The sequence below is a fragment of the Exophiala oligosperma genome (genome assembly GCF_000835515.1).
Source record: "Exophiala oligosperma strain CBS 72588 unplaced genomic scaffold supercont1.7, whole genome shotgun sequence".
Classification (NCBI taxonomy): Eukaryota; Fungi; Ascomycota; class Eurotiomycetes; order Chaetothyriales; family Herpotrichiellaceae; genus Exophiala; species Exophiala oligosperma.
The window spans coordinates 703,958-729,950 of NW_015622824.1; the positions used below are offsets into that span (position 1 = coordinate 703,958).

The 25,993-nt window shown below is 50.4% G+C and overlaps 11 protein-coding genes across 13 annotated transcripts; 6 read left to right on the forward strand and 5 right to left on the reverse strand.

Moving 5' to 3' along the window:
- The first annotated feature begins 196 nt into the window (after nt 1–196).
- PV06_07549 (uncharacterized protein) lies at nt 197–2,249 on the forward strand. Its single transcript, XM_016408806.1, has 3 exons — nt 197–952; nt 1,006–1,311; nt 1,361–2,249. Exons 1-3 carry the CDS (start codon nt 508–510, stop codon nt 2,122–2,124), a joined length of 1,515 nt encoding a protein of 504 aa, XP_016260560.1. The 5' UTR covers nt 197–507; the 3' UTR covers nt 2,125–2,249.
- Nucleotides 2,250–2,366: 117 nt separating this feature from the next.
- PV06_07550 (uncharacterized protein) lies at nt 2,367–5,332 on the forward strand. Its single transcript, XM_016408807.1, has 2 exons — nt 2,367–3,020; nt 3,147–5,332. The coding sequence occupies exons 1-2, from the start codon at nt 2,931–2,933 to the stop codon at nt 4,932–4,934; spliced, it is 1,878 nt and encodes a 625-aa protein (XP_016260561.1). The 5' UTR covers nt 2,367–2,930; the 3' UTR covers nt 4,935–5,332.
- Nucleotides 5,333–8,238: 2,906 nt separating this feature from the next.
- PV06_07551 (uncharacterized protein) lies at nt 8,239–9,522 on the forward strand. Its single transcript, XM_016408808.1, has one exon. The coding sequence runs from the start codon at nt 8,611–8,613 to the stop codon at nt 9,190–9,192; it is 582 nt and encodes a 193-aa protein (XP_016260562.1). The 5' UTR covers nt 8,239–8,610; the 3' UTR covers nt 9,193–9,522.
- PV06_07552 lies at nt 8,839–11,479 on the reverse strand. 2 transcript variants are annotated; one of them, XM_016408810.1, is made up of 3 exons: nt 10,518–11,479; nt 10,258–10,449; nt 8,839–10,095 (listed from the first exon to the last, which is right to left on the reverse strand). In XM_016408810.1, exons 1-3 carry the CDS (start codon nt 11,275–11,277, stop codon nt 9,578–9,580), a joined length of 1,470 nt encoding a protein of 489 aa, XP_016260564.1. In that variant the 5' UTR covers nt 11,278–11,479; the 3' UTR covers nt 8,839–9,577. The 2 variants fall into 2 exon arrangements, with proteins under 2 accessions (XP_016260564.1, XP_016260563.1); XM_016408809.1 differs by having other exon boundaries at nt 8,839–10,449.
- A 324-nt stretch (nt 11,480–11,803) lies between these two features.
- Nucleotides 11,804–13,170, reverse strand: PV06_07553 (uncharacterized protein; the record flags this gene model as incomplete). The annotated part of the gene is made up of 3 exons (XM_016408811.1): nt 11,804–12,254; nt 12,312–12,464; nt 12,514–13,170. The coding sequence occupies 2 exons, from the start codon at nt 13,168–13,170 to the stop codon at nt 12,339–12,341; spliced, it is 783 nt and encodes a 260-aa protein (XP_016260565.1). The 3' UTR covers nt 11,804–12,254; nt 12,312–12,338.
- Nucleotides 13,171–13,700: 530 nt separating this feature from the next.
- Nucleotides 13,701–15,377, reverse strand: PV06_07554. 2 transcript variants are annotated; one of them, XM_016408813.1, is made up of 4 exons: nt 15,168–15,377; nt 15,090–15,119; nt 14,983–15,037; nt 13,701–14,932 (listed from the first exon to the last, which is right to left on the reverse strand). In XM_016408813.1, the coding sequence occupies exon 4, from the start codon at nt 14,823–14,825 to the stop codon at nt 13,737–13,739; it is 1,089 nt and encodes a 362-aa protein (XP_016260567.1). In that variant the 5' UTR covers nt 14,826–14,932; nt 14,983–15,037; nt 15,090–15,119; nt 15,168–15,377; the 3' UTR covers nt 13,701–13,736. The 2 variants fall into 2 exon arrangements, with proteins under 2 accessions (XP_016260567.1, XP_016260566.1); XM_016408812.1 differs by having other exon boundaries at nt 13,701–15,037.
- A 163-nt stretch (nt 15,378–15,540) lies between these two features.
- PV06_07555 (uncharacterized protein) lies at nt 15,541–17,746 on the reverse strand (the record flags this gene model as incomplete). The annotated part of the gene is made up of 2 exons (XM_016408814.1): nt 15,541–16,791; nt 16,886–17,746. 2 exons carry the CDS (start codon nt 17,744–17,746, stop codon nt 15,628–15,630), a joined length of 2,025 nt encoding a protein of 674 aa, XP_016260568.1. The 3' UTR covers nt 15,541–15,627.
- Nucleotides 17,747–18,583: 837 nt separating this feature from the next.
- On the forward strand, nt 18,584–19,820 carry PV06_07556 (uncharacterized protein). The gene has a single exon (XM_016408815.1). It carries the CDS (start codon nt 18,654–18,656, stop codon nt 19,641–19,643), a length of 990 nt encoding a protein of 329 aa, XP_016260569.1. The 5' UTR covers nt 18,584–18,653; the 3' UTR covers nt 19,644–19,820.
- A 210-nt stretch (nt 19,821–20,030) lies between these two features.
- Nucleotides 20,031–22,077, forward strand: PV06_07557 (uncharacterized protein). Its single transcript, XM_016408816.1, has 4 exons — nt 20,031–20,167; nt 20,230–20,333; nt 20,480–21,562; nt 21,620–22,077. Exons 1-4 carry the CDS (start codon nt 20,146–20,148, stop codon nt 21,632–21,634), a joined length of 1,224 nt encoding a protein of 407 aa, XP_016260570.1. The 5' UTR covers nt 20,031–20,145; the 3' UTR covers nt 21,635–22,077.
- Nucleotides 22,078–22,230: 153 nt separating this feature from the next.
- On the forward strand, nt 22,231–24,253 carry PV06_07558 (uncharacterized protein). The gene is made up of 3 exons (XM_016408817.1): nt 22,231–22,780; nt 22,834–23,584; nt 23,638–24,253. Exons 1-3 carry the CDS (start codon nt 22,617–22,619, stop codon nt 23,872–23,874), a joined length of 1,152 nt encoding a protein of 383 aa, XP_016260571.1. The 5' UTR covers nt 22,231–22,616; the 3' UTR covers nt 23,875–24,253.
- Nucleotides 24,136–25,989, reverse strand: PV06_07559 (uncharacterized protein). The gene is made up of 2 exons (XM_016408818.1): nt 25,447–25,989; nt 24,136–25,379 (listed from the first exon to the last, which is right to left on the reverse strand). Exons 1-2 carry the CDS (start codon nt 25,691–25,693, stop codon nt 24,679–24,681), a joined length of 948 nt encoding a protein of 315 aa, XP_016260572.1. The 5' UTR covers nt 25,694–25,989; the 3' UTR covers nt 24,136–24,678.
- Between the last annotated feature and the right edge of the window lie 4 nt (nt 25,990–25,993).

Here is a 25,993-nt window from a genome sequence, read left to right on the forward strand (position 1 = left end):
CCCACTGGGTATGCAATAGGCTCTGGTGGCACCTTTCAGGGAGCCCACTAGGCGTGGTCGGTTCTCAATAACAAGGGTCTGGGCTTCGCTAATCCCGTGTGTCATGGGTTTCATCGTCACCGGGCAGCGGACCTCCTGCGGTCCTCTCTCTGGTCCTGCGCACTTCCGTTCTCTGTTCGGCCCATATCTGGCCATCCCCATATTACCTGATGTATTCGTACAGTCTGTCGCAGGAACCTTCATCCCATCAACCATTCCTTTCCCTGCCCTTTGCTATCATCACAATGGTGGCCTCTTGTCTCTGCTACTCAATTCGGAGGTCTTGCAATTGACTCGTCTCAACTTCACTGATTCCAGCGAATCGTTCCTACCGTCACCTCGTCTCGTTTGGCCTAGACCCCGCCCCGAGCCATTTGTCCCTTCTTCCGCCTCACCCATTTCGCCACATAAGGTCACCTTGCAACTCATCTCCTCTTTCTTTTCCATCTATCTCTCGCCTCATGAGCGATGCAGCCCGGCGCTGAGCAAGTCCATCATGAGCGATTGGCGATGACATTCGATACCTCATTACGCTACTCTCCTACATCCCTATCTTCCGTCCCAACCACCACCTCCATATCCGCCGATGCCACTGGTAGCGCCTGGCGACCCGGTCGCTTTCGGCCACATGCTGATGGCTCTCCAACGTCTATTGTCATAAACATCAACGATGGCGGTTCAACAGGCCGCGGCATACTTATTGGGATATTGTCAGCGTTTGGGTCAGCAGGCGTTGCTGTTCTTGTTCTGGCGATTTTCTTCTTTTTCAAGTATACATCTCGAGGAAGGATCATATTAGACCGGATAGGCCGGCCCGGTGAATACGATGACGAACAGGCGTTTGCGCATGAGGAGGCCGAAGCTTTGGAGACGATGGATGAATTACAGAGGACGGAATATCTAAGGGCAAAAGGTAGGACTGATTTTAAGTCATCTTCTACAGCGGAAGTCTAACAGTTGTGATAGCTTTCACCCAGGCCAACCCTCCGGAGTCTGTACAGACCGATATCTCTTTGTCGCAATTCCTAGCCATTCAAGAGAAGGGAGTATCAGCGTGGGAATTTGAACCTGAGTTAGAGATTGCGAATTGTTTCGTCGAGGCGAGGACAGAAATCGAATTCTTCGATTCAGAATGCAGTGTCCAAAGTAATCTGCCGGTGCCGAAACAGAACGAGGTTTACTACTGGGAGGCCAAAATCTACGACAAACCTGAGACGAGTTTGATCAGCATTGGGATGACAACAAAGCCATACCCACTGTTCAGATTACCTGGTATGTTCTATCACACTCTGTATTCCCTGACTACGTACTAATAGAGCAGGTTTTCACAAAACCTCGGTCGCCTACACCTCCACTGGTCACCGAAGATATAACCAACCTTTCAATGCAACGCCTTATGGCCCTGTCTACGTGCAAGGAGATGTCATTGGTGTAGGCTACCGGCCGCGCACTGGAAGTATTTTTTTCACACGGAATGGCAAGAAACTCGATGAGGTCGTGCATAACCTCAAGACCCAGAACTTTTTCCCGACCGTGGGAGCCAATGGACCTTGTACAGTTCACGTCAACTTTGGGCAAATGGGCTTTGTATTCATAGAAGCAAACGTCAAGAAATGGGGTCTGGCACCGATGACTGGAAGTTTAGCTCCCCCGCCACCCTACGGTAGTGAGCAAGGCAGCATTCTACTGGAGACCGGAAGAGAAGGGACTCGAGAGCCTGCCTACGAGCCTGGCCACTCGAGGACACGAAGTGGACTTGCCAGACTAGGATTGCCTGCAGGGCCAATACGCTCGCCTACGGACATATCACTGGCTCAATTGGCTCATGTTTCAACGCAAGATCTCCCCCATCATGGCAACAGCTTACTTGATCTTGGTGATGTTCAGCATCAACCAGTCGAGAACACACCAGCTGGCCAACAGATTATCCCACCGCCAGAATACAGTAGTCCACCTGTAAGTCGTCGGAGCAGCGGCGAAGGAGATGACGAAGAGAGACGAGGAATGCTCCAGGATCGAGCAGATCAACCACCTATATATGACGCCGCTGTAAGCGAAGAGGCAGGACCGAGTCATACATCATGAAAGATACCCTAGCATGAAATGAACATTACTTTATGATTTGTAAATTTATCCCTTCTGTAGCTGACATAGTCGCATCTGATGGATGTATTGGCATTAATGGATGCACGCTTAAAGATCTCTTTACCTGTGTAATCGCCTTCCTGCTTCTGACCAATCGCCAACTATTCCTGTCCATGGGCCAAAGTGCTGGCCGCCTTCGCGAAGTCCGAGCGCAGAACCAATAACACCAATTGTTCGTATTCAAAGAACACTGACAGGCCAGTCATTCGACAAGCTACGAATGAATATATGTATGTGCAAGGTTCTCACTTCTTGCCTACCTGACTTCTATTCTCTCCGTCTCCTTCCTTTGGCTTTTCCATCACCAGAAATGGAATACATAACAGATCCCTAGGGTAGCTATCACTGCTGGACCTCTCGTGAAAGCCACAGCACTTTACGGAGTACAATCCTGGGCTGATCTGACCATCCTTGAGCCCGGTCCCTCTCTGTCCCACTTCCACATGTCCAACGTCGATCCTCCGCATTCCTGGGCAATCTGCTTGCACGACGAGCATGTCGCGTGTTCTTGAGTGACTTGTTACCACTTGTCTGGGTATTTGACAGTCTGCACGCCGCACGCAACCCATGCCCAGCTCCAGTGCTCCTCATACCGCCCCTTGAACCTATTCTCATTGCGAATAAAGATTGGTTGTAGGACCGAGGGCCGAAAGTGGATCATATTCTAGAGACAAAGGCCTTGTGCAACGGCCCGACAGAGTGTGGGTGAACAAAGAGCTTGAGAGCACAGAAGAACAAACATATCCATGCGAGAGCAGCATGCTCGGCGCGAAGCTCCTAACCAGCTTCGCGAGCTCGGTGAAAAGAATGAAGCATCCTTTCATATTATAGTACTGGTATGTGACCAAGAACCTCTATGATGTTACACGCGTCGCAGTCTCGACCCTCCGGTGTACATGCCTTAAACTTTATATATACCTTACCCTTGCACCCCTTCGATGCTGAGGCTGATGGCACTCTAGGGTTCTTCAGGCGGACCATTAGAAGACAATGCGACCGGTCTTCTGGTCCGCGCGCCTCAGACGGAATGGCGCAAGAGCTCAATGATTGCCGTTGACGCTGGCTCCCACCTCGCCAACATCATTCGTATCCTCGAACGGCAAATGCCTCTGACCTCCGAAATCCTCCCACCGGCGGAATACTCGAAGACACTTGAAGCTGGTCCCTTTGCGGGCATCCCTTTCCCGAACATATCTGCAAAAGCCAATGGCCTGCACATCTTCCGTGAGATTTTACATGCCTTCCTCATCACACACCCTCATCTCGACCATTTGTCTGCCATGGCAATCAACACACCGGCCCTTGAGTACGGCCGTGAAGCCAAAGCCATTGTAGCGCTGCCCTCTACAATTGAGGCGATCAAGAATCACATCTTCAACGACTGGCTTTGGCCCAACCTGTCCGACGAAGGCAATGGAGTGGGATTTGTGACTTATAGGAGGCTGATCGAAGGAGGCAACCCTCGTCTCGGATCTGGCGAATCTCGAGGCTATGTCAATGTGTGCGATGGTCTTGCTACCAAGTGTTGGGGCATTAGTCACGGGAAATGCCAACGCAGGAGACTCAGCATATCCGGGCACCAGCATAGCGACTCCTTTGGCTACACTGGCGCCGAATACGCATTCCCATCACGACGCATGAGTCGCATCTCGGACGCAAGCCATGATTATTTCGCGGCCGTTGCGCAGCAGCAGCAACAGTCGCAGCAACCTTCACAGCCATTCATAGGTAGCATGTCTGCTGCTGCACCGATGACCCCGGGGGCAAGTAGCGTGCCTCCAAATCTCGCCCCCGATCCGAATTACATGTTTGAGCCGGTAGGCAGCAGTGCATTCTTCGTTCGGAACGATGCTACTGGAAATGAAATCTTGATCTTCGGTGACGTCGAGCCAGACTCGGTCTCGATGTCGCCCAGGAATCACATTGTGTGGGAGGATGCTGCAGGCAAGATTGTCAACAGCAGTCTAAAGGCAATTTTCATCGAATGCTCGTATGACGACAGCGTACGGAACGAAGACCTGTACGGGCATCTGTGCCCGAGACATCTCATTGCAGAGTTGAGCTTTCTGGCGAAAAGTGTCACCAACAAGCGCAAGCAACAGGCTGATCAGGGCGCGACTACAGACCAGCGGACTGAAAGTGTCCCCGCGGTCGTTCCAAGTATGGCCATGCGTCAGCCGCCCTCCCCAACTGATCTGAGGAGAAAACGAAAACGAGCGGCAACATCCACGAATGGGGACTCTACGCTGACGCCGACACTTGAAATTGAAGAGCCAACAAACTTTGACGGCACATCGAGTGGTTTTCCATCGACGAACCCTTCCTCAGCTAATCCGGGATATGTTGGTAAGAGAGTGGCGTCGCATTCTTGTGGTCACCATCATCCGAGGCGAAGGACGTCGAGGGAAGTCAACAGTCATTCGGGCGCGGCTTCTGGCGCCATTACGCCCGGCGGACGACCGAAGCCAGTCGCGTCCCAGGCTAGCCCCAAGTCACCTGCCCAGGTTTTCACGCCTTCCGTCTCGCAGGGATATGGACAGGGCCAATCGAGTTCGGGGACGCAGCCTCGCGAAAAGCTCGGAGAGCCTCTCAAGGGCATCACTGTCTATATCATTCACGTCAAGGACACATTGACGGATGGACCGAGCCCCGGTGATGTTATTCTGGGGCAATTACGTGCTCAAGGAGAGGAGATCGAGTTGGGTGTCGAGTTTAATGTCACGCGATGTGAGGATAGTATCTGGGTATGAAGCGATTGCACGGTTTGAAATTTGGCGGTGATCAAGGTGGTTTTTATGGGACTGGAAAGTCTGGTGTGTGTGTGTGTGTGTGTGTGTAAATGTACGAATCTGGGCATGAACGAAAGGTGACGGTAAGAATGCATCTTTTTCTTCTTGCTTTTTCTTTCGTCTAAATGTATTCTATGCTTAGGATCTTGACTTGATTTGGGTTTCTATTGTGGTTTTGTTTCCCCTCGCTCTGGTGTCTAATTGTGACGAAAAAAGAAAAAGAGAAGACGAGGCAAGGTCATCAAGATCGACCTGACATGGTGAAACATGTTTTCGAGAAATGAGATGGTTTTTGAGGTTCTACCGGACAGAATGAAATAGGCACGGTCAAATGAAAATCGTTTTTGCTTTGAAGTGTGCATGAATTTTCTTTTTTTTTTGGATTGCCTCGACCTTTTGAATCATTCTTTTCAAGGTAGGTTGGTTTGCGTTTTGTTGGTGGAGTTGTATACGTATATACAAGTCAAGTGCAAATCACAAGCTACAGGTTGTTGTATATACCTAGGTAGAGGTAGAGAGTGTGTCACCCGTGCAATGTTTCCCCAAACCTGATTGTCCTTTTCTATGCTTTTCAGTTAGCTGTTACCCACCTTTTCACATGTTTACCTGTTGGGCCTCTTGAAAAACATCATCCGAGTAATAAACACCGTCGGTTTCTGTCGATTGTCGTGCCTCTTTTGGTTGAATGACTCCAATCCAATTGCGCCTTTGACGGAAGTGTCATCCGGAGCGTTGATCGATTCCAAAAAAAATTTGGTTAAACATACGAGTACCTCAGGGAAGTAGGTATCCAATGGTACATACATACAGGTGGAGACACTTTGTGGATACTTTGGGGGGGGGCGTAGGCAATGGAAAAGAACAAAGTCCAAAGTCTGTATGTCGTAACCTTGGTCGATAATGGGAGGATCCTCCTTCACAAGTTTCGAGGCCTCATTCCATATCACTCTGGGCAACATCGGACAGCCGTATTTCCTTTCCTATACGACGAGATCGTGGTGTCTGTATATGGAAGTGCCGGTCCAATCGAGATCATGTCCTTCGGATATGTACAGACAGCCTCGTCCCAATTCCTGCCCCCCTTGTTTTTTTTAATTCACTCAGTATCCTCTCTCTTGAAGCCACGATGGGGTATAATTGTGGCGCTGTCTGGGGCATGGTGAATTCCCAATGGCGAACCATATCTTAACACTTTCTCTTATTTTTGGCTCTATCTCGCAGACTCTATTCCTTTGTCGCGTTCCACCACCAACCCACTGGTCGTGCGCGGTGTATTCAAGGCGCGTCTGCCTACGCTGCCCACACTGTCATACCCACTCCATCCATATCTTCTCAAATGCCTCTTGTCAAGGGCGGCCTCGTTCGTCAAGGGCGGCAGGTTCTGAAAAAAACTACAAATAGAAGGCTTTCCCCTCGACCTTTTCGGATTTCTTTTTTTTTCTCTTTTCTTTTCTTCATGGAAACCAAGCTGTTTCGCAGGTAGGTCATCCTTCGGGGTGCAAAACTGAGGCGCCTCTTCCCAGGACTAGGCTAGGAGTACAAATCTCCATTGCTAGTTGGCTCTGCTACCTAGTCGGTCTAGGACAGACTGGGGGAGGCGGGTCGGTCGGTGTGATCTGATGAGTGCAACCGCTTCGTCACGTATTGTTTTTCCAGATCCGGGTCCTCACATTGGTACGTATCACCCTCATCCCCCTTTGTTTTTTGTATATATATATGTGTGTTGTCGTGATATCCTGTATCGTGGTATTGCTGATGTGTACACTCTTTCTAGTTGTTGGTCTCTCTCTGTGTGTGTGTGTGTGTGTGTTGTGATTGACATTGTTGCCATAGATGTCAATCACCACCAATTGCTTGAGCTTTCATGCTCACTCCCTCTTTTCATCATTGTTTTGAGCTTTATGCTCGTCTTTGGAGAAGAGTTGTTGCCACCTTGTAAACATACATCATTATCGTCGTCGCTGTGTTGCTGTCCTTATCGTTATTGTCGTCATTGTCATCGTCGTCGAGAAATTGTAATTTTCCTTCAACTAAGTCGTTGCTCTGTCTGTCTGTGTGGTTTAGTTGTGTGATCTCACCACCGTCATCCGTGTTGGTGATGATGGTGCCATTGATGTCACACTGCCGCCATGGCTCGTAGCCCGTAGGCACCTGACTTCCCAAGCCTACCTGCTGGTGATACGAGTGTAGAAACCTCATTATCGTGGAATTGGCTTCTGATGCTGCTTCCGTCTCATTGCCATCGCTGTCGCCGTCGCTTCTCTCCTCGTATCATTATCGGTCACCTCTTCTGCCAATAGTCCATCATCCCCTCACCTTATATCGATCCCCTTTTCTACCGACGCCCTCTTCCCAACGCGGTCCTTTCGTCTGTTTCTTCAACACAAGCCACGCCATCCGCGTACGTTCCCTTTCCTGCAGGATCTTTCGTTGCCACACAACGCGCCATCCACACTACATTCTTCTCCGCTCGCGTAGTGCGGCCAACCTGCCACCACCATCATTCCTGTCCACCCTTCCCAAGAAGGTTTTATCAGAATCGAGATAGGAGGGAAAGAGGAAAAACACAGAGAATTAAAAGGACAGCGAAATACTCATGGATTGAAAAAAATTTAACACGTCCCAAGCAGAAGAGTCGACGTACCTATCCATCCCCCAGCAAGCACCCTATGCCTCCTGCTAGCCAGAACACCAATCGAACAGCATGTAATAGAGCAGCTTTCTCACACAACCCACCATTCGCACAAGACAACTGGAACGCCACGACACAAGTGCATCAACTATAGGCGGCAAAGCCCCTACCAAGACCACAATGCCCAGACATCTCTGCACAGTGAACTGGGCTGCTGGTGAAGACGCGTTGAATTACCAATTCCAGGTGAGGAGTAATAATGCAAGACCAATGACAAGGTTCCGAATGCCCAAGGAATGAATGTATGCGATGCAGACACATTAACCTCTCATCACAGGGCGGTCATCGGTTTTCTTGGACTTCGACGTCGATATCGTAGCCGAGGGACCGAGCTCGTATATGCGGGTTGCAAAGACTGGTGATACGAAGCTGCAAGCTCCCACAATCAGGCCACCGAGACCGACTAGAATAGTAAGAATAGGTAAGATATCGCCTTAACATCATAGGTACGCAGTACTCAGGAACAAGTCGAGCTATGTGAACTTGACCAACTACGAACGGCAACTAACGGAAACCCTTCTGGAACCAGTGATCAGTCCTTTGAGAGAGCTCGAGGCTCCAGCCCAACTCGTCGTCAACCGATCATAATGTGGTAGCAGCTAGGATGGCCAAGATAGATGAAGATGAGAACGCCAACGTCGTGTTTGATGCCGCAGTTTTCCGATACGAGAGCCTCGCTTCACTTCCCCGCACTATGCAACACGAGGACGACATGGAGCACTCGTACTCGGTGCGATTTCGGATTTCGGCAACCACATCCTACCTCAAACCCCTCCTCATCGCCGTCTATTTCACCTTTGATCCCTTTATATTCAGAAGTTGCCAACTGTTTGGGGAGGTCTAAAGCTTGTATACATCATCCACAACAATTCCAACACGAGACCATTGCTTCTTTCCCTTGCATCCGAGCAAAACGACCAAGTGATACAAGGCGAAGACCCCAACATGTCCGACTCGCACTCTCACGGTCACAGTCATGATCATGACCATGACCACTCTCATCCTCACCCACATACAGGCCCAGCATACCTTTTCCACGCCAACTCAGAGAACGACACCCCCCCAGATGGCTGGCGCGAGTCCGGTGTTCGCGTCATTCCGGCAGACAGCCTGGACACCAACACTGCGAGCACACCGGGAATGAACCGTGCTGCGGCCATCAACATGGCCCGCGTGGGCGCGCAGCATCTGTGGGCCGGCACGGTCAAGATCCACCCCAACGCCAAAACGGGAGCCCACCACCACGGTCACCTCGAGAGTGTCATCTACGTTGTCAAGGGCAAGGCGAGGTTGCGGTGGGGTGAGAACCTCGAGTTCATTGCGGAAGCCGGGCCCGGGGATTTCATCTACGTTCCGCCATACGTGCCGCACCAAGAGATCAATGCCAAAGAGGACGAGGAGCTGGAGTGTGTGCTGATGAGAAGCGACGGGGAGGCCATTGCGGTGAACTTGCCGGATATAGTGGCCGTCGAGAATCCGGAGGGTGTCAAGTGGATTGATCCTACGCATCCCACTGGCGGAGTATGAAAGGCGGCATCAGCCATGCTCTTTGGTGTACTTGTGATGTTGATCAAGTGTAGATTGTGGTGGCTATGGAGAAAACCGGATGAGGCCTGTTGACGGGGCCATGAATTTGAATAGGTAGAATCAGAGAGGTATGAGCAGAAGCGTGACTGACTTCAACCGACGTTACGCAGGAGAAATGAATATGGACAGGCGACGCTGTACGTATGAATGATGGGATGACTATTGAATGTGTGGGTTCGTTAGAGTAGTTGCCCAAAGCAATGAACTTTGGAATGCAATGAGACAGCAATTGAAACGAAGGTACGGTACGATATCAGAGTAGACAAATGGTTTAGGTCCCTGAAACTTCAATTTATACATGATAAACACAACACTGCCTAGGTACCTAGGTACTGTCCGTGGTCGACAGCTTCTCTCGGTCCTGTTCAGGCGCCGAACTTTCAGCAGGCACGCGGTCCTCCTTCTTGAGGTTCTTCAGGCACGGGGCGAAGAAGAGACGACCCGACCAGGCCCCCTTGGCCGTGCCCATGGCGACGACGCACCACAGGACCATGACGGCGACGCTCAGGATGGTGCCGAGGACCTTGAAGAAGAGGCTGGGCATCTCGACGCCGAAGGTGATGGTGCTGATGGCGTAGACGCCCAGGGGGAAGGTGAAGCCCCACCAGCCCATGTTGAAGGGGAAAGGGCGGGTCGAGTAGATGGTGGCCAGGGCGAAGACGAGCCACACGAGGCCGAACCCCCACATGACGAGAGCCACGAAGACGCCAAAGACGTACAAGACGTCCCCGGCCAGGGTGAGGGGGAGGGCGTCGGCGGGGGGCGACCCGGCGAAGAGGTGGACCCTCGGAAAGACCTGGCGCGACACTCGACCCAGGTACATGATGGTGTAACCTCCCATGCCTGTTTGTCGACGGGTTCCGCGATCGAGGTTAGCTTCTGATGTGTTTGTCTGTCCATTTGAGAGAGAGAGACAAGTGAGGGAGTGGAAATGACATTTCAAAGAGCCAGGTGTGGGTAAGAAATGTGTACAATGTGTGAGGCGAAGACGCTGGTGATACATACCTAGAGGTCCGAGAGGAAGAAATGAACTCACCACCACCTCGCGAGGTGGTAGTTTATACAGAGCCAGGCGGTGGTAATAAATCACCAGGATCGTCATGGCAAAGGGAGTGGCCATGCCCCACATCACGTAAGAGGTCAAGAGTGTACCCAAGGCGTGGTTCGGGTTGGAGAGAAGTTCTGCAATTTCACTGCCTGTGGAAAGAGAAGGGTCGTGTCAGTGGATTGATGATTGCGAGGAAAAAGGGGGGGGGATTGTGTACCTGCTCCGGCAGCCACGATAGTAGCGGCGATTGGTAGTAACTGTGCCGCCGTGATCCTGTCGAGTTGGTGCTGGTGGCTCTGGCTCATGAGCAGGAACGGCAGAGAAACCGTCACGGCGGCCGCGACGACGGCGTCGATCATCCAGCACACCCAGGCGAACGTGACGGACCAGTAGCCCCAGTGAGGGCAGCACAGAAAGATCCAGCTCTCGACCAACGTGGCGAATCCCATGGGCATCGTGCCCAGGAACAGGGAGTTGGTCGGGTCTGCGATCATGACGGCCCAGATCTCGGGGTACAGGGTGTAGCGCAGGATGGAGATGAGCAGGGCGAGGGTGAAGAGGACGGTGTTGAGGACGAAGAAAACCACCGACAGCCAGTAGAGCCAGTCCGCTTTGAAGGGGATGGTGATGAGGAGGAGCGAAACGACCCCCGTGCCCATGGTCACGGAGAACCACGACGGTGAAAAGTTCCGGACGACCCTGCGCCATCCGACGTCGTACTTTGTCGTGGTGGGTGTCGTCGGCCCGGGCGACGACGGGGTCGGTGGTGACCGCGACGGCCGTTTGACGAAGGTCTCTGATCCTCCAGACGGGTCTGATGAAGTTTGGATTTTCGGTTGTTGAGGATGAGATCGTGATGAACGGAGACGGTCGAACTCGCGTTGTGAGATGACCCGACTGGCGGGCACGGTCATCGCCGGGTTGTTGGACGCGAGTCGTTCCATCTCGCGGTCGTCGTCGAAATCAGGTTCATCCATTCTCGGATCGGCTCAGGTTGGGCGGTACACAGTGTACCTTTTGGATCGGTCGAGTGCGTAGAAAGAATACGTCAACGGTATTTATAATGATAATGATATACAGCCAACCTTCAAGTGACAAGTCCACTCACTTGCAAAAGAAAAAGAAAAAGAAAAAGATTCGTTCAACTCACCTTGTCCTCATGGATTTTGTTGACGTCTGGCAAAATGACGCATGCGATACGAGGGAGGAATAAAATTAGCAAAGAATCGGGGCTCGAGGCTGTTCGGGGATGTGCCCGAACATGAATTATATTGTATGACAAAAAGTATCGACGCTGGGCTCGCGAAGCATTTGCTCTTATGTTTGCCGTCTGACGAACCCACACCATTTCGGGTCACAATCAACGACCACAGTAGTACGTACTTGTACTCTGCTCATATATGGCACCGAGTATCAACGAAAAGGAAAGTCTCGAAATCTCCTTTATCATTGAACTTGAAAAAATCATGCATCGAGTGCACTCGAGCAAAACTACCCGATTAGGACTAGCGGTTCCAAAATACGCCTGCGATCGTGGCCTCTCTACTTGGGTTGTCATGTCTGTCAACAAGATCCTACGGTTTAGGATTCTGATACTGATGTTCCATGTTCGATGGATTGTATCAGATAGAAGAGCGAAGTGAAGAGCTGGCTCAGGATTCCCGGACCCCAACATACAAAATTGCCTCGTTCCTCCTCGAGGCTAAGCAGACATTCCCTCAAGCACCCAGCATCTTAATGCAACCATCTGGATCCATCAACGCGAGCACCGAGGAGGGTTTCCTTCCAATTACACCATGTCTGTAAGCACATTAATCTCCTCTTCAGCCCTTCATAAGATAACGCGTGCACAAGGCAACATGAAAAGCCCAGCCCATGTCCATCGATTGCAATGAATAAATCTGGTCTATCTTTTTGCTTGGTTGCGAGCAGACCGCCAACTCATGACGAGTATCTGAAAATCGTGTTAGTCGCATGTGCCTAGACATTGGGTAGAGGGTTTGTCACTTACGATGAGATGTCTCTCTCTCTCGAGGCCCTACGCGTCCATCGCTCTGCCCGATCCATTGTCCACTGGTTCGAGCTTGATCCTCTTGCGTTCGGATCCACTAACATCCTCTTTTGCTCTTGCTGCAGCGCGTCGGATGTCAACCTCCGGGTCTTCCTAATATCATCATCAGAAAGACATCACTGAGCTGAAGTGTATGGCTTACCCGGCACAAATGTCTCATGACCCATTCCGTCCAAAGGGTTGAAGGGCGCGCTGTAGGGCCACGGCTTGAGCTTTCTGCAGCTGGCACTAGCAACATCTCCTCTGTCTTCACGGCATTGCCCTCAAAGCACTGCTTGCAGATGCTACCGTCGCTTGGAATGGGACTCATCTCGTCTTTGAGGCAGAAGTGGTCACACTTGGCACATTCGAACTTCTCCACGACATCATTGTGTGAGCCATCTTTCACACCCTTGTCGGCGATTGCTGGCAGCACCGACGGAAGTGACGTAATATCACCGGTAGCCACAGTGTTTGCGGGGGACCTGGGCAGGTCGTTGTGGCTGGATGTGGGTTCATGCTGCTGCTTGGACGATCTCGCAACCTTCAAAGCTTGAGTACGTCGTCTTTCCCGTGCAAGGCGCTCTTCTTCTTTCTTGCGAGCCCGTGATCGAACGTCGTGATCGATTACGACACTCTGCTTGACACGCTTCCTCAGTACTGCCTTGGGCACATTGTAGGCCAAGTCGACCCAGAAATCGTCTTCGGCAGTGATCTTTGCCCACCACTTCTTGGTGAACAGCCCTACACCCTCGGACGGGGCGTAGGCCTCAGGGATGTTTCCGGAGTAGCTGACCATACCCTCTGCGGGAGCCTCCATGGCGACACAGTCTTTTGGTGATAGGTGTTTGGAAGCGTAGGGATGCTGAACTGCACGAAAGAGAGGGTGGTAAATGGGATGTGGAATTATTGCAGAGATTGGTAGTGATTCGGAACCTAGTTACCTGGGGTTCTAGGCAGTCTCAAAACTGATGGTAGAAGAAGTTCCCGAGTGATCGCCACATCAGCTTGTTAGGAGCACCCTGACTGGGAGGTGATTCTGTGATATCAAGGCAACAACAAGTTTGAGATGGGCCCCGGGTGAGGGTAAAAGAGAAACCCAACGATATGGTTGATTAGATGGAAGACCAAGTAGAGATATGAGAAGTCAAAGGTCCTGCATAGGATCAATCTGTTTTATGTAGCCCGCCTTCCAGGGGTGTCAGAGGGAGGTTTGAGAGGTGATCTCTTGAAAGGATGAGGTTGCCTGAGACAGGCCAAAGTGATGACCGGATGATGCGAGGGTCAATAGCTCGTCATAAAGGAAAAAATGAACGGGTAATGAGAAGTCCAGGAACTGGCAAGGTAAGGTGATACGCAGCGGATGATGAGTTTGTTGCTAAGAAACTACTCAGGCAGATTGTCCTCCTCCCTCTCTGTTTCCGTTCCACTGAAACTATCATCCTCATCGCCAATTAATGGGACGAACCTGAAGTCAACGAAAGCAACACTTCCAGGAGACGGCGGCACATCTACGCCGCCATTTCCTTCGTCTCGCCGCGGGCCTGAGTTCCCTCCGTCGCCAAGGTCAATCATGAACTGGAGGCTGAGTACTCCTTGGCGGTCCTGTCGAATGCTGACCCTACTTGCTAGAGCCATGGCCCGGCCAGCTCTCTTGATCATGTCGAATTTGTATCTCTGTCTTATCTTGATGGGTCTGGTAGGAGTCCCCACAGAAAACGTCTCCATCACAAGAGGCTGCTTCTTCCCTCTGGTACCGCTCGGAGTTGGTTCGTTCTTGGACTCTGGCATGAAGTCTACAGTACTATCTCCGAAAGGGCCTCCTTCACCAGCCAACGCAAAGAAGGGAGCCGAAGCAGTGGACGCGTTGAGGACGAGAGTGGTCGGATTCGTCCCTGCAAGTTCGTTCATGGCATCATGTAACCAAGTGCTTCGCATAATGGCTCTCAAGCGCAAGGACTCTCGATCAAGCGGGATTCCACCATCGTCCTCGTAACCCTCTTGTGCTTCATACGTGTTCATCTCACATGTTGTCGTCACGGAACCCTCTTGGATAGTTATTGTGAGCGGCGCACCAACTTCCTGGTAGGAGATTCGGCATGTTCCTCCTACTGCTAGAGCAGGAGCGTTGAAAGCATTGCCATATGACGAGGAAAATCCACCGTATGGATTTCGAGAAGAGGACGTGGTGTCGGCTATACCGAAGATCTGTAGCGTTTCGAGCAAGGCGACTATGGATATAGAAAAAGGTGGCAACATGTGCTCTTCATCGGTCACGTTCAAATTGTACGAAGAGAATAGTGCCTTGTCGAGAAATGTGAGGCCTTGGATTACCCGAGCTTCTTCAACCGAGAATCTTATACCAGAATGCGTTATCTGAACTTCTGCTCGTGGGGAGAACGATATACATCGGAGAAGAAGGTGCAATTGTCTTGCAGAGGTGGAAACCGCGGTGAACAAGGGAGGGCTAGCCATTTGTTGGGCTAGGTGCAGATATTGGAAGTAGATCTCCAGGTGAGCTCAGGGGACGGCAATATCAGACATATACACCAAAGCCACAAATGGCATACACGGCGCCGAATCTGTACGGGCATCAGCCACTGAATCATAGTTGAATGCGCTGTTGACAAACCCAAATGCGAGAGAAGCGGGTATTCCGAACAGAGGAATGGAGAGAAGAGATCGGTCTGAGCAGCAGTTAGCCGTGTAATCTAAGTCGGAATGGGAAGTGTGACCTACTCAAGCCAAAAAGACCAGTGAGAATGAGACCTGTTCGAAATCAGCTGTGCAATTGTTGAGGGCAGCATTTCATCATACCGATAAGCAACAGCAGCAGTCCCAAAGGGAGTTGGCTGTCTTTACCAACGGATGGCTGGAATGGGCTGCTTGCAGCTGCTTGCCAGACTTCGTGGAGCGACATTGACGAAGTATGGTGCCAGTTCTGTGGTAATGAGTCTAAGGCGATGGCGACTCGTGCTGATCTAGTATACGTATTGTCGTGGTGCTGATGTATGGAGAGCAAGGTGGTCTCAATAGTTATAACGCAGTTTCATGCCAGGGAAACTTTTCCGAGCATTATCAAATCTCCGAAGTTACGAGGCTGAAGAAGGCTGGACACTTGAGAGCAGCGCAGCCTCGTCTACACAAGGTACTTGTGATCATTCCATAGTAACTGCGCAAGATGATTAAAGTTCTCTCGAAGGGTATAAAATTGTGAACCCTCCCTACATGCTGAGGGCATCACTCGAGCACCTTTGCGTCATTCACCCTGCCAATCCTACAGTTCGGGCAAGGGCATATCTGCCGGATTGGACGAGTCTAAGAAACCTTGGAGTTGCCATAAAGGATTATTCTCCTCGTACGTGTCAAACCACAGTGTACGCGGAGAGAAGTCCAAGACCTGATCGCTGAATGCTTCGAATCCTCCAAAAGGCATGTCGTTGGCTCCTTCAGTTAGAGTAAACCCATGATTTTGCTCCGATATCCAGGGTGACTGGCCAGGAAACTGCGTGGATTGCAAAGTGGTCTCATATGGCTTGAAGTCAGTTTGATTCCCGGGCAGACTTTTCTGGCCACTGTTGTCGATTTCTCTCGCAACAGGGTCAGACGATGTAGATGTAGATTCCATGACCGGCCTAGCAGAGCTAGAAGCCAACGATATGTTCTGCTGCTCATGAAGTACACCAAAAATGCTCCCGATTGCTCTCCTGTGACCGACCATCTTCTGACGATCTCTCCGTTCGATGTAGATATGGCATGCTGCTTGAAGGAATTCGATGATAACAAGATGTCTCTGGGCGAGTGTATCATGCGGCGAGAGCAGTCGCAAAGCGGCTTGTGCGTCCTCAAGTGCCTTTTTTAATGGAAAAGATCTGTCAAGGTTCCCGAAGAAAGCAATTCCCGTGATCATAGCGGCCACAAAAACCGAGTTAACCACGAAAGGGAGTCGTTTCGGAACGTGTTTGCAGTTGTGGAGGACAGTTAGCAAATTAATCGATCGTACGGCAGAATCGACGCAGGCATCAACCAATGTCTGATTCGACGAACGAGTGGCATGTGTCGCTGTTTTGGTATTGGAGTCTCTCATTTCTTCGATGCTTACCGAAACATAATCGAGTAGGAAAGGCCTCGTGAGAAGGATAATCGACCAGTAGTATGCCTCTTTCAAATGAATGAGACCAATATTCGGGAGCCCTCCAGGGAGCCTCTCTTCTGGGCTGATGCCATCTTCTTTCAGGCCTTGCTGGAACAGCGCTGTCCAGTATCGATGCTCTTTGCTGATCCTTTGGACAGCTTCCGTACTGACCATCCTCTTAGCGTACACTTCGGTCTCGATGTGTTCGAAAATGGAGCAAAGATTCACCGCTGCGGAATAATTTTCCCTTTTTGTGGTGTCCCTGGTCTCCGAGGTGGAATACGGTCTTCCCAAAGAAGAACTCATCTGTATTGGTCAGTAGATAATTCTCAATTATTCGCAAGGAGGAAACGAGGTCCTGGCACCAAGCCCACAGCCACTAGATGTCAGTCGGACTTACAAAGCTATCCAGAACGCGAAGTACTTTCCAAGTTCTTTCCCTAGTTCTGCGTTCCGACTCGGCAAACAGGTCGGCGACGTCCTTTTTGTGAAGTCCCAAGGCATGAGCTGCTCTTGCGGCTGTGCCGAGCTGCATGAAAGCAGCGTTTCGCCTTGACGCCCCTAACATGTACATAGCAATCAGAACATGAGACTGCACTGAAAGGAGACTCGGTTCTTCCATGTATAGCAAGGCTGTTAAATAGCGTCCATGATTGAAATACATTTCTGCGAGGTCATCCTTATCCTCCGCTGAAGTCTGAGCCCCTATGGCAAGGACGAGGTAGTAGATGGATCCGTAGGAATCGGTTTGGTCCGAGGTGCCGTCAATCCATTGGGGGAGATATGCCAGCAGATCCGACTCGTCAAAAAGATCAAGGACACAATTCGTCGTGAACATATACTGTCTGATAAGTGCAGTCGCCTCTTCCAGTGTCGGCTTCAAGACGGCTTCATTCCTTTGGGAGTCCAGCCAATGTCCCTGCCCCTGAGGTTGGGGTATGTCCTCAACCATCATGTGCCGTAAAGGATCTTCTGTGAAAGCACAGGTTCCTATAGACGCTTCCACAAGCCTTCGAATATTTTGTAAAAAGGCAAGATTTGCTGAATCGCCGATGAACATGTACTTGCCTCTACTATCACGAATCAAACGGGTCAGCTGGGGCACAGGAGCCGTCGAGCCTTTGTCGTTTCCCATACTCTGACTGATTCTATCTGAGGCATGGTCAAGAACGCCGTCCGCAACCTTTTCGGCTTGAATGGTCTGGGGGGCGTGCTTAGTGACCTGAAACTGCGAGGATTGGGCTTCGTGCGCCTGGAACATTGGTCCATTTATGAAACGGCATTCCTGTTCGACTCTTCTTGAGATGCACCGTCCACAAGGCAAGACTCCATTGCAGCGTTCCTTGCGCCTTTTGCAATTCTCACAGGCCTTGAGACAGCGGCGCCTCGTGTCATCTGAGCTGTATCTGTGCGACATTTCTTGCAATCTGTATGGTCATCTCACATTTCAAGTCGCATCCTTTCTCCAATTTGCGCGAAAGGAAACATGACAATCGCTGCTTGGGGACCACAGCGTTTGGTCGTCTGATACGAATGCGATACGACTGCTCAACGGCTTGATTGAACCAAATTCAGAGGTCCGTGCTCATTACGTATCAAGTATTATGATCGACCGTTTTGTACGGTGGACTATAGGTTCAGGCGAACCCGGACGACCGACGGCCAACAAGAATGTTTTCCACTTTCCACAATGGGAATGGTCTGTCTTCACTCCGTTTGTAGCCGCCATGACCACTGTCTTGCCAGACGGATTTACCAAAAGCCAACATATCATGTCACTCCAATGTAGATGAAAAGTACCATTTACAATTGTATAGAATGTCTCCTTATTGGCCGCACCCTGTACTGCCCATCGAAAGGAAGATGTCGTTGAGAAACTTTACTCCGTAACATAGATGGCCAGAGGCTCAGCAAGAAGTTTCACGTTCTAGACCTTTGATTTTCACCTCTGGAAAAATCAAAGTGACTCACTTGTCGGTCTTGGGCAGTTCGGACGGAAGATTGTTTGGCAGCACCTACGTCACCTGCTATTGTACCGAAAAACATATATACCAGGTAGATTGGCTGCAAGACAGGTGACATTAGCAAGAACATTCCTGTTGTGAACTGCGCCTGCGCCTCCCAATCCATACCTAGAACTTACTTTCTCACGAACATCTTTATCATTGATGCCTCTAGCCGGTGAAACTCTCACTACCGCTCCCACCGCGACCATGACCACCCTCAAAGGCGAATCACTTTCAAGTTATCCCCTCCTCGCAAGTCGAGAACAGACACCAAACAGTGATGAAGATAAAACAGCCGACTCATCGTCTCCCCCCTCTCCCAGTACCGAATATGTTTTCAATGAAGCAGAATGTCTGTTCTGCAACGAGATGAGCACAGATTTGGACCAAAATTTGGCCCATATGTCAAAAACTCATGGTCTATTTGTAGATTCGACGAATCTATTGGTAGATATGAGCACCCTCGTTGGATATTTTCATCTGGTCATCTCCGGATATTACGAATGTCTCTACTGTGGAACACAGCGAAACACTCGGCAAGCAGTGCAGCAGCACATGATGGCAAAGGGACACTGCAAATATGATCTCACAAACAAGGAGGCTGAGTACAGAGACTTCTACGACTTCCCCACGTCAGATGCAGAAGAAGAATTGTACCACAATCTCCATGCCAGGCATTCCCCATACGATACTCAACTTCGAGCGCAGGCCAGGACGAGGAGACAACGAGCAGCAAATGCTTCAGACGTCACTGGAACAGGCCACAATATTACCTCGTCTCCTTCTGATCAAGCCTTGCAGACTCCGGCCGCATATGCACAGACCGATGCCGAAGTAACCCCAAGTGCTGCCGAGCCCACCTCTCGTTCCAATGCCGAAGTGAGTACAAGAGCACTGAAGCAAGAATTTGCCCTCAACAGCCAGCTTGCACAACTTCGTGCTGAAGATCGGAGAAGTCTCATGCATTTACCGAGTTCACAACAAAGGGCAGTTCTTGCAAATCACCACAAACAAATGGAGAAGGCAAGAAGGACGGAGCAGACACATCGCGGTCGTTTGGAAACCGCTGGGAACATTTTCGGTCGTCTGGGCACAGTCAGATTGGTACGGCAGCCTCCCCATTTCGGAAATGTTTCTGGTCTGAATCGATGAGCCTTCTGGGTTTCCGGGTTATGACATGGTATTGCCTTTGATGTGTAAGATTAGTGACCTGTTGTGGGGCTTGTCCATGATATTGCATGCATCATGGAATTGCGGATTCTCGACATCGTACGGAGTTTAAAGGCTCAAATAGCTCATTCTTAGAAGATGTGAAGTGGGAAGCAATAGACCTACATTGCCTGAATTGCTTCATGGAGTTTGCTGACTGTTTGTTGGTCCTTTTGATTCACTAAGTCGCAAATTGACATCGACTCTCGCCGCTTATATATGCCAGGCACCATATTTTAAAACAGCGACAATGATGCCTGGAAGTGGTAATGATTTACTCACTCCGCGTTCTCTCCAAAACGGAGACCACGATCTTTATGAGCGCCATTGATTCTTTCGATATTTGTGTCAAAGAGACAGTCGCGAATGTTACGTGTGAACTCTACGTCCGAATCTGTCATTGTCACATTCTTATCCAGGTTCCTGGGGGGGCAAATCTAGTACAATGGCGCTCATGAATGGCGAAAGTAAGTCGCGCGATGATCTACCGCGGGAGATGAGCCTGATTCTCATTGCTGACATCTTGCAGCTGTTAAAAGAAAGGCTTCAGAAGATGCTTCGTCGTCTCGGTCGAAGAAGGCGCGGACAGAATCCCCCAGTCTTGATGACGGTGCTGTCACAAAACACGAAGATGTAAGACTTTACTTTCCAATCCCTCACCAAAATAATCATGGCCAAGTTTCAAAAACCCACGCTCTGGTTGTGGCGATATGATTGCCCCTGTCTCCCACAGTGGTCCTGACTCAGAAGAATCATAAGCTAACGGAAAGATCTTGCAGTCTGACACCGAACCTCTAATCACACCCACTCCTGTCGATTTTCCCGAAAAGCCCGCTGTTATTGAGGAAAAGCAGGGTCAGATTGAGTTCAGAGTCGTTAACAACGACAACTCAAGAGAGCATAACATCATCCTGACTGGATTGAAATGTATTTTCCAAAAGCAGCTACCCAAGATGCCTAAGGACTACATTGCTCGGCTCGTATACGACAAGACACACCTTTCAATCGCAATCATAAAGCAACCTCTCGAAGTCGTGGGTGGAATCACATACCGACCATTCAACTCGCGAAAGTTTGCCGAGATTGTGTTTTGCGCTATCTCTTCAGATCAGCAGGTCAAAGGATACGGGGCACATCTCATGGCTCACCTGAAGGACTATGTGAAGGCCACCTCTCCAATCATGTACTTCCTCACCTATGCCGACAATTACGCTATTGGCTACTTCAAGAAGCAGGGATTTACCAAAGAAATCACATTGGACAAATCCATATGGATGGGATATATCAAGGACTACGAAGGAGGTACTATCATGCAGTGCAGCATGCTCCCCAAGATCCGCTATCTACAGGTCCCCCGCATGTTGCAGAAGCAGAAGGAGGCAGTTATGGCCAAGATTCGGGCGGTGAGCAAGTCACATATTGTCCATCCTCCGCCGGCTGCATGGAAGAACGGTGTCTGCGAGATTGATCCAATGTCGATAACAGCCATCAAGGAGTCAGGCTGGTCTCCCTCCATGGACGAACTCTCACGTCAACCCCGTCATGGCCCCAATTACAACCAGCTCCTGCATCTCCTCAATGACATGCAGAACCACACCGCAGCTTGGCCTTTTGCTCAACCCGTGAACAAAGACGAAGTGCCAGATTACTACGAAGTGATCAAAGAGCCAATGGACCTGTCCACTATGGAGGAGCGCCTACAGAACGACCTGTACCCGAGACCAGACGATTTCATCAAAGATGCGAGGCTCATCTTCGATAATTGTCGCCGCTACAACAACGAGACTACTCCTTACGCTAAAAGCGCAAACAAGCTAGAAAAGTTCATGTGGCAGCAAATCAAGAACATCCCCGAATGGTCGGTAAGTAATACTGTGATCTTTTTCTTCCTCACTGTGTGTATGCTGACTTCTTTTTAGCATCTTGCAGAATAATTCCGAGGTCGAAATTCACACTGTTTGCTGCCAATAACACTGTGGTCAGCTCTTGTTCTAGCGTTCACATCAACCAAGCAAAGGCGGGCGTTTGGAATGGAAGGGATATTGACGATCAACTCCTCTTAACCTGGGCAGACATAGGTGCAGAAGTCAGAGGCTACTGATTTTGCTCTCTATTTATGACTAGACATCACAGCCTAAGTTGGCTACCATGGGGTTTGAGCGAGAGTTGCTTGGGGTGAATTTCTAACCTAGGTTCGGCGTTGTAGCAGGGCACCAGAGATCCGAGGCGGCTCTGCATTTCACTCATCTTTGGAGATTAGTTGAGTGGCTAAGTGCTTTTATCCTGCTATGTGGTGACTTAGGTCTTTTTGTTTGATACCCTAGATGCGTGAATGAGCTAGCAATGAGAATACGAATGAATCATGAATGAAATTTCACTGAGTGTTTACTTTGACTGGTTGCTTTGATTGATGGTCGTTGATTTGGTTGCAGACTGGCAGCAATTCCGGAGTGTGACCAATTGTGAGTGGCCGTTGCCCCCCTGTAAGTCCGTTGCGCAACCAACTTCCAAGATTCATCGCAGTCTCACCACGACTTTATCACTTCTTCCAACTGACCACGACATCTTCCTCTGCTGAAACAGTCAAGATCAATCTCCTCTTCCTTGACGCACTCGCTTTTACATGATCGTTCGCTATAAGGCATAACTCCAGTGCGAGTCACATCCCGAGCTTGTTTACCCGCTTCGCGTACCCGATCTCAGCTCTTGCGACAACACCTGCGCTCGTTCAGACACCGAGTCCATGCCAAATTTTCACACCTTCTGCTCATAACACGACGAGGATTGGATAGAAGTCATAGCCAGCGCAAGTTGGACGCTCAGCAGTACTGACAGAGCAACCAAAAGCCACTGCGGACCGAGAAGCCACCCCGAAGACAGTAGTGGTTACTTGCATCCTGGCACATACCAGCAACAATGGCGCATCATCACATGAATCCTGAGCAGGAGCTTGAGCAGCGCAACCGCCTGCCGACTCTGATGGAGGTTTTGGGGAGAAGGACATTGGCTCCTGTGGACTTGTTCTCATTCTACATCTACATGCGCGACCAACAGCGCTCAGTTGACTACCTTGATTTTTGGTATGATCAAAATCGATTCCAGTAGTCTGAGCGATTGACTGACTATACTTCAGGCTCGATGTCTCACAACATATGTCTCTTTGTAGGCACTACGTTCGAGAGTTGCGGCGGTCAATGCTCGTAGACACGCCTGAGATGGAAAAAGCCACAAGCAAAAGGTCTTCTGCCCTTCTGGGAGATTTCGATCTCGGCGAGGGCATGGATACAAGAAAGAGCGGGCAAGAGTCTAGGGTGTCGGCGATCTTGCGAGGAGATAATGGAACTCGCAACAAGCCGACGAGCAGAGGCAGAGGAAACTCTTATGACCATTCGCCGGCCCATAGCATGGGTTCATCACACTCAAGGAATTACAGCCGGCCATCTGCAGATCGACCATCTCCATCCGAGCAATTGCCCCAGCCTAGCTATTCGACCCCAGAAGTCCGTACAGACTCGAATTCGCCCGGCCATAGTGTCGCTAGGGCCGACATCAAAGCCAGTGCGGAGAAGATCTTGTACACATTCGTACTCCCTGGGTCAGAAAGAGAGATTGTCCTGCCAGATACAATGCTGAACAAGATCATACGCGCTATTGAGGAAGAAGGCCGTGATGATCCCGAAGTATTCGACGATGCGAAGGATTATGTCTTCCAGGCCATGGAAAGAGATGCCTTCCCTGGTTTCCTGCAGGCTAAGGCCCTAGGGAATCTTGTGCCATTGAGTGTATTGATCAGACTCATTATCGGTCTCTCCAGTCTAATGGCTGGCTTCTGGGGCGGTTTTTACATGATCCTCAGAAACATCTCGCGAAGTACGAGGTGTTGGGTAAGAAATCACTATCCAGACATTTGCCTCTCACCGCTGACATTCGTTTTTAGCTTATTCTGCCATTCGTCATCGGATCTTATTTCCTTGTGTCGTATCAGTACAAACTTGATATTATCACAGCATACTTGGGCTTCTCAGAATATACGTGGATGAACTGGTCAAGGGTTAGGGAACCTTTTGTCAGAAGGCTCCTCTTGACACGAGCCACCATGGCGTTCTTTATGTTCGCTGCTGTAGCTGTGGGACTAAGTGTGCTGTTCATATTCGTGCCTGGGACGAATTTCTGAGCCGGCAGCACGCTTGGCCGATGCACCGGGTTATGCGAACAACGAGTTACGTCAAGGTCTCTTTTGGGCGTTATGGATATCGGGACCTTTGAGCAATGGGGAATAGCAGGCCAGGAATCTTGTACACAGTCGGTATACGTTGTTGATCTTGAAGCGCGGCGTTGAACACAATCCCAGTTCAGGCAGCGCACGGAAAGATTTTCTTTTCTTTCGAAAGATAGTTAGCAAGTCCTTGCCTAGTGGGCAAGACTAAAAGGGATGTTTCGGTTTGATGAGGGTGAATTGGAGCTTGAATACATATCTGCTTTTATACTTCTTTAGCTTCTGATCCACGAGCAAGCTGGAACGATGCTCAAAACTACCTCATACCAGATCAATGATTCACCAAACAACAGGAGATTCTAGGAACTTTTGCCATAACAACATCTGTCTCTATGGGCATTATTATTTGGAAAGAAAAACCGTCTACCCAGAGGCGTTGCCCATACCCTGAGTCTGGCCTCCTTGTTTGTCAGCTTGTGGTGGATGAGATGTCCTCGGTCTCGTGAATGCAATTATCTCACTCCATTGGAAGGAAGTCGGCATGATGAACACGAGAGGGAAAAAAGCGCCCTGACCTCGAGGATAAAAGAATCGTCATGTCATAAATTCGTCTCTATGGGCGGGGTTGATGCTTTATCAAAAAGATAATTCATGTTCGTCAAAGGTGGATCTTGCACGGTGGTGTTTTTGTTGTCATGCCTCGTGTGTTCATGATCCTCTGGTCATCATATGGAGTACAACGCAGGTCAACATCATTCTTTTTCATCCAGTCTCCCATTTTTGACCGCGACCTCGATTTCTCTTTGCTCCTCTAGAGCTTCCTCCGCCGTGCCCTCCCCGAGAGCTGGTGCCGCTGCTAACGTCGCCAATGCCTTCGTCGAGGTCCATCTGTCCGTCGTCGTCGCTGACGTCGTCGCCCTCTCCTTCCATCTGAGCGTCGAGGTCTCGTTTGCTGGGTAGCCGCCCTGCGGCACGAAGCTGTGCGTGGTTGATGTTGGCAATGGCGGGTTTCGTAGACAAGACCGCGGCGTCAACGGCGGCCTGTCTCCTCCGCTCGATGGTGTGGCGCTGGATCGCCTCGTTCCGCATAGAAGTGATTTGGGTGTCCAATTCGCCGATCATGGATGTGCAGCGGGATTCCCAGACTTGCAGGATCTGGAGGAGCGCAGGCAGGGATTGAGGCCGCAAGTCTCGCAGTGGCGCGACGGACGTGACGTTGACTGACGGTGGGTTGGACGTCGGGGAGAGCCGTGCCGTGAGAAGGCCTGCGTAGATGGACTGCGTCACGAGCGACTCTAGGCTGGCGGTGTCGGGCAGGACGAGGGATTGGAGCAGGGATTGGTAGGTGAGGGTGTTCGTCGTCGTCGTGCTGCTTGGTGCAAAAGGCGAAGAGAGCGTGAGGAGGCTGAGTTGACGGAGTTTGAAGATTTGAGAGTCATCGAGAGATGGCAAGTTTGGTGTCGCTGTTCACAGGTCAGTCGGTTCGCTCGACTAGGTCTAAGGTCTAGTCGGATGAGAGGGTGTACGTACCTTTGTATTCTTCGTAAGTGCCCCAGCTGAAGATCTCGAGAAGGGTCAGCCATGATTCCAAGTCGGTGCCTCGAAGACTCTGGCAAGCTGTTGTCTGGAGGAGCTCGGTGAAGACGTATGTTCCTGGAGCGGATATGGCAGATTTGATCAATTCAGCGACGAAGCGTGAGGATGGGCTCTTTGTGGTGTTTGCGAGATGGACAAAGGGCTGAAGGGATGCTAGAGCCTTCGTTTGAGATTGATCCATATTGACGGTCGAAACGAGGGAATGAACGATATGGTTGTTCACGAGCTCGTCGCGGGGAGAATACGTGGGTGTGGACTCAGATGTCAAGTCGATGATGTCTATGGGGTACGGACTACAGTGGCAGCCTTATTGATCTTGGCAGATCAGTCATTAGTGCGGCACAAGGCTGTGTGAGGACATCAGGCGATAGGTTTCGGGGGGTCGCGGCCAAACGGTTACTAGGCCGCAGGTTACCGGCAAAGGCCATGTTTTGTGCCTGGAAGTGCTGTACCTGGTATGAGGCACGCGTACTTTGTTTGA